The sequence below is a fragment of the Ammospiza nelsoni genome, chromosome 32 (genome assembly GCF_027579445.1).
Source record: "Ammospiza nelsoni isolate bAmmNel1 chromosome 32, bAmmNel1.pri, whole genome shotgun sequence".
NCBI lineage: Eukaryota > Metazoa > Chordata > Aves > Passeriformes > Passerellidae > Ammospiza > Ammospiza nelsoni.
Window position 1 is genome coordinate 2746739 of NC_080664.1, and position 6103 is coordinate 2752841.

The following is a 6103-nucleotide window of genomic DNA, read 5'->3' on the forward strand; positions in this document are numbered from 1 at the left end:
CCTCAGGGCCGGGGCTCCAAAGTCTGCAGCCCCTCCTGTGCAGGCAGAGCTGCAGCAGAGCCGTGGGGCAGCTCTGCAGCCCCAGGCCCAGTTCCCTCTGCAGAGCACAGGGCTGGGAGCAGCTGCCCGGCCCTGGGGGCTCTGGAGGGGGCACAGCTGGCTCAGGGTGACGCTGTTCCCAGTGCCCGGCTCTGGGCAATGCTGGCAGGGCAGCCAGGGAAGGAGCTGCATCTCCCTCAATCCAGTGCCATCACAAGGTCACTTGGAAGTCTCCCTGAGATTTCAGTCCAGGCTGGGAGCTTCATCCCAGCATGCAAACCTGTCCTAGAGCATCTCTGAGTGATAAGATCCATGGGGAAAAGGCAGAGGTGTTGTGACACTGAAAATGCTGCTGGGTTAGTGGAATGAGCAACGTGAGTCCTTGGCTACAAAGGTGGAGCTGGGCTGTGGTGGATCCATCTGCTCTCAGCAGTACCTGCAGGTTTTTAAGAGAAATGTGGGAGTGTGAACATCCACCTGAGAAAAGTGAAAGCCCAGAGGAGCTGCAAACAGAATGAAGTGACAGATCATCTGCCCCCAGTCTCCACTCATTGTCTTGCCTCAGGGAAATCACTCTGTTCTACCAGAGGGCAGCAGAAATGCTGAGGGTTTCTGATATCCAAGAACACCAGGAAGTACATGGAAGGAGCTTAAAAAGAAAATATCAGAACTCTGAAACACAAGAGCACGTCTGTGTGTGTTACAAAGGAGGGTGTGTGGGAAATGGCTTTGATTTTGGTTACAGGGATCTCCTCTAACCCTTCACTGTCCTTTTCTCCATGAACAGGTCCCCACATGCAGCCACAGCAAATGTCCAACAGCAGCTCCATCAGGCACTTCCTCCTGCTGGCATTAGCAGCCATGGGGCAGCTGCAGCTCCTGCACTTCTGCCTCTTGCTGGGCATCTCCCTGGCTGCCCTCCTGGGCAACGGCCTCATCATCAGCGCCATAGCCTGTGGCGACCACCTGCACACGCCCATGCTCTTCTTCCTGCTCAACCTGGCCCTCAGTGACCTGGGCTCCATCTGCACCACTGTCCCCAAAGCCATGCACAATTCCCTCTGGGACACCAGGAACACAGGATGTGCTGCACAGGTCTTTTTCTTTTTGTTCTTTATCACAGCAGAGCTTTCATTCCTGACCCTCATGTGCTCCGACAGCTACGTGTCCATCTGCAAAGCCCTGCACCATGGGACCTTCCTGGGCAGCAGAGCTTGAGCCCACATGGCAGCAGCTGCCTGGGCCAGGGGCTTTCTCAATGCTCTGCTGCACATGGCCAATACATTTTCCCTGCCCCTGTGCCATGGCAATACCCTGGGCCAGTTCTTCTGTGAAATCCCACAGATCCTCAAGCTCTCCTGCTCCAATTCTTATCTCAGGGAACTTGGGCTTCTCATAGTTTGTGCTTTTCTGTTATTTGGTTGTTTTGTGTACATTGTTTTCTCCTATGTGCAGATCTTCAGGGCCGTGCTGAGGATCCCTTTTAGCAGGGACAGCACAAAGCCTTTTCCACTTGCTTCCCTCACCTGGGCGTTGTCTCCCTGTTTATCAGCACTGGCACATTTACTCACCTGAAGCCCCCCTCCATCTTATCCCCATCCCTGGATCTGGCACTGTCAGTTCTGTACTTGGTGGTGCCTCCAGCCCTGAACCATCTCATCTACAGCCTGAGGAACCAGGAGCTCAAGGATGCCCTGAGAACAAAGATGACTGGGTACTTTTTAGAAGCTAAAAAGCGTTTGTTTTCTGCTGCTTAGTTTTCAGACTCAAACTCATGACTGGCCCAGTCTCTGCCTTCTCAGGTCTTTGGTGATGCCTATGGGTTGTTCTTGACATAGAGTCCTCAATTAAATGTTTCTATTCACCCCTCACCTAATTCCCTGTCTGCCTCTTGAATTGGATCCAGAAGCTCTGTAATCCAGGATCTATACTATTGCTTTGTTTGAACAAAATAAATGACCTTGCAGTGCCTTGTTTTTCTGGGATCCCAACTCTGGGACCTGCATGAAGTTATAGGGGGGAAAGGGAAGGGTCCCAGCACAGCAGCACTGCCAGGGAGCAGCAGCACTTGGTCCTTTCAGAGCTGCTCTTCCCAAGTCCACACTCTCTTTTCCAGCCCTTCTGTGGGTGCCAGGCCAGAGTGCTCTGGCAGCTTGGTCACTGTCCTGCTGCGTGTCCATGCTGTGACCACAGGCAGGGACAGGCCATGGGCACTGCTGGGACACAGCTGGGCTCCAGCACAGCAGCTCCATCAGCAAAGGGCATCTCCTGAGGGCACAGCAGGGAGGCTTTGCCCTCTCTCCATTTCCTGCTGTCAGCAATGTGCCCCAGGTATGCGCCCCAGGAATGCCCTGGCACAGCAAAGCCCAGTGCCTGGGGCAGGGGGGGAGTGTGCAGGGGGGGCTCACAGCAGTGTCCTGGCACAGCCAGAGCTCCCGGGATGGCCCTTAGGGAGCAGCAGAGAAGGGCCTGGGCTGTGTCTTTGTTCTGGGGACAGCCTGGGAAGGTGCCCCAGGGCAATTGTCCCACACCAGCCCCTGCAACCACCACTGCCAGCACTGGCCTCTGCCCTCACCTGCAGGAGGTTGTTTGTCCCTGCATGGAGGGACACCAAGTGACCATGCCAGCAGTCTGTGTTTGCTCTGTACTGAGGAGACTTCAAGAGTGCATCATGTGTGTGTGTGGGGAGATGAACCCCAGTGAGCACAAACACCATCAGCAGCACCCAGGGGTGGCACAATTCCAGTGGCACAAACAGCGCCTTGAGGCCACTTCACTCAAGAGGATTGTCCTCTGGGAAACCACCTGAATTCTTTGCCTGGCTGTGCTGAGGACTGCATGGAGAGAAACATCCAGGGCAGGGAGGCTCCAGGGAAAATGCTCAGGACCACCATGGACTGCACAGAGAGACATTGGAGTGGTGGCTCTGTGGGGAGCAATCACAGCTGCCTCCCTTCTGAACCACTCTGAGGACCTGGACAGGGCTCTACTGTGTCCTGGGCACTGAGCTGGCACTGAGGGATGTGGAAAAGGCCTTTGGTGTCAGGGATGTTGAGAAGGCTGGGCAGTGTCACTGTGAGACTTCTCTCAAAGCCCTTGGAAAGGCCAGAGCCATCCCAGAGGGTCCTGGGCACCTGGGAAGGGCCGACTGGAAGCAGTCTGCAGACATGTGGCAGCAGCTCTCTGGCCACAGAGAGCAAGGCACAACTTTCCCAGGCATTGTCCTGGGGAAGGCTGTGAGAAGATCATAGAAAAGAATGAGAAACAATTCTTATCTTCACTTGCTGCACCTGCTGTTGTGAACATGTGGAATGTGTTATGGAGATTTGTTTACCAAAGGGTAATTTCTTAATTGGCCACTGGTGATGGTGTTTGGATTCAAGGACCAAGTGAGTCCACCTGTATGGTGACTGTCTGTAAGGGCGATGGGTTTCTTAATAAGTAGAATATAATAAAGTGATTGATCAGCCTTCTGAGAATCATGGAGTCAAGGCTAATTATTACCCCTTTGGGGACTGCTGGTTATGACAAGTGGTGAACCCTGATGTGACCCGGGGGGAGCTCGTGGTTGCGAAAAGGTGCCTGCAGAAATGAGTATCCACATTTCTACAGGGGAGAACATCAATACAAACTTGACCTGGAGCAACCCAGACAGGGGGGGCCTCCAGGAGCCCAAAGTTGAGGGACCAGAGAGAGGAAACTCAGGGTTGGGTGTTTTTGCTGCATCTTGGTCATTTGTGTATTTTGGGGGCCTGAATCTTGGTGTTTTGGAGGCTTATATGGGTGGCAGATTCCTGGTGACTTCCAGGACTTGGGCTGTAGGAACTCCCTAACCCAATGTGCTCATACATTGTATTTTTCACCAAACCAGGATTTCTCTTTCCCAAACCTTGGCTGGATGGAGAAGGAGGCTGTTAGGAAGATGTCTGGGGACACATAGGCAGGTGAGGAGGAAGTCAGTGCCCCTTTCCCCCTCTCTTCTGCTCCATCTCCCAGCCCAGCACGGACCCTGGCTGCAGGACAATCCTGCTGCCGATGCCATCCTGCCAGGGATGCACAGGGGGGATCTCCTTCCCTCTGGCATGGAGGCAAATCCCACCTCTTTGTCCTTCCTCCCCCAGACAAGGAGCTGAGGACAGAGAACAGGGAGGACAAATCCCCATGGCAGCAGAACCTCATGGAAGAGGCCGTTTTGAGCAACTCCACAGCACAGGAATTGAACAGGGAGGAAAATCCCTGGAGATCCTGCAGAAGGAGGGGCTGCAAACCCAGCCTGGGGTGCTCTGAGGAGGAAAGAGCCATCCTGTGCCAGGAAGGTGGACAGAGCTTCAGCCAGAGCTCAGAGCTGGTGATCTGTGGAGCAGCTTCATGATGGGGAGAAGCCCTGCAAGTGCTTGCAGTGTGGGAAGAGCTTCAGGCAGAGCAGCATCCTGATCTGCCACCAGCTGATCCCCACTGGAGAATGGCCCTGCGAGTCTGGGGAGTGTGGGAAGGGCTTCAGTTGCAGCTCAGAACTCATCAGGCACCAATGCATTCACACTGGGGAGAGGCCCTACGAGTGTCCCGAGTGCCAGTGGAGGTTTCAGACCAGCTCCCATCTCCTCCCTCACCAGCGGATTCACAGGGAGGAGAGACCCTTCCACTGCCCCAACTGCAGGAAGGGATTCAAGCACAACTCCACCCTCGTCAGGCACTGGTGCTTCCACACCGGGGAGAGGCCCTGTGAGTGTCCCCAGTGTGGGAAAAGCTTCTCAGACAGCTCTAACTTCAGTAAACACCAGCAGAGTCACTGGTAAGGGAAGCCCTCCAAGTGCCCCAATTGCAGGAAGGGCTTCGTGCGCTGCTCCAACTCCATACCCCATTGGAGGGTCCACGTTGGTCAGAGCCCTTCAGACCCACATTTCCAGGGACCTGGGTTGGGAAGACACTTGGCTAGCTATCCCTTTGTTAAGGCCCTAATTTTCTTTTGATTGATCTTCATCCCTTACAACAGTCAAAATTGGGGGGAAAATCAACAAATTCATTGAAGGCATCTAAAGCCTCACTTTTTACAAGTGCTTCAGGGGAATCTGGGATTCAGGGAGATACTTGGGGGGTTTTGGGAGTATTTGATGTGGTTATCTCCCTTTCTTGGCACTCAAAGAGATGAGAGGATTCAATCTGTCACCTCAATACCACTCAATGCCACTGAAAACTACTCAATCCCAGCCCAAAATTCCTCGATTCCACAGCCCCTCAGGGTGGAATGGGGTTGGAAGAGGATTGGGGGAAGTGTGCTGCAAATCAGGAGGGGTGAGATGGGCATTGGGTGGGGGGGGGATGGGTGGGATGGTGTTTGGGTGGTGTGAAATGGGGGAAATACGGCTTGGGAAGTGGGTCTTGATGTCCAGCAGGGGTGGGATGGGTTGGGGTTGGGACTGGGGAGCTGGGGTGTGAAACGAGACAGCCAAAGTTCGGGGATAATGAAGGGAGGGGGAACCCGTTACTGAATGCGTTTTTGGATATGAAAACAATGACACCTCCCATGGCCCCAGAGCTCAGAGCAGCTGAGATGGTGCTGGATCCAAGGCCAACTGTGGATCTTTCTCTCCCTCTCACTCTTCTCCTGATTTCCTCTTCTCAAGATCCACACCTTCTCTGGGCAAACTGTTACAGGAGGGTCTTTTTTTCTGAATCCCTACCTAAACCTACTCTCTTTCCATTTGGATCCAGTCTCCCTTGTCCTGTCCTTGCCTGCCCTCGTACAAAGTTCCTGTCCAGCTTTCTTGTAGGTTGCCCTCAGGTACTGGAAGGCCACAGCTCGATCAAGTCTGAGTCTCTTTGCCAGGCTGAAGAAGCCAAGCTGTGTCAGCCTTTCCTTGCAGGAGAGGAGCTGCAGCCCTGGTACCATCTGGGTGTCCCTGCTGGGCCCCTGCTGCAGCATGGCCACGTCCCTGCCGTCCATGCCGGGGAGCCCGGCAGAGCCGGCGGCAGCGCTGCAGGTGCAGGGTCAGCGGTGGGGAGGAGACACGGCCCTGGCGGCGGCTCTGGGAGCAGCGGTTGGCGCTGGGCCGCCCGCACTGCA

General features: G+C 54.6%; 1 protein-coding gene across 1 annotated transcript; it reads left to right on the forward strand.

Moving 5' to 3' along the window:
- The first annotated feature begins 3404 nt into the window (after positions 1–3404).
- On the forward strand, positions 3405–4835 carry LOC132085738 (zinc finger protein 3-like). The gene is made up of 2 exons (XM_059491165.1): positions 3405–3428; positions 4404–4835. The coding sequence occupies exons 1-2, from the start codon at positions 3405–3407 to the stop codon at positions 4833–4835; spliced, it is 456 nt and encodes a 151-aa protein (XP_059347148.1).
- Positions 4836–6103: the final 1268 nt, after the last annotated feature.

Excerpts from the sequence above, each read along its gene's own strand:
- LOC132085738 (XM_059491165.1), top strand. The coding sequence starts at position 3,405 with ATGGTGTTTGGATTCAAGGACCAA. Across the intron at positions 3,429-4,403 it reads TGTTTGGATTCAAGGACCAA|CTTCATGATGGGGAGAAGCC; the intron begins GTGAGTCCACCT and ends TCTGTGGAGCAG.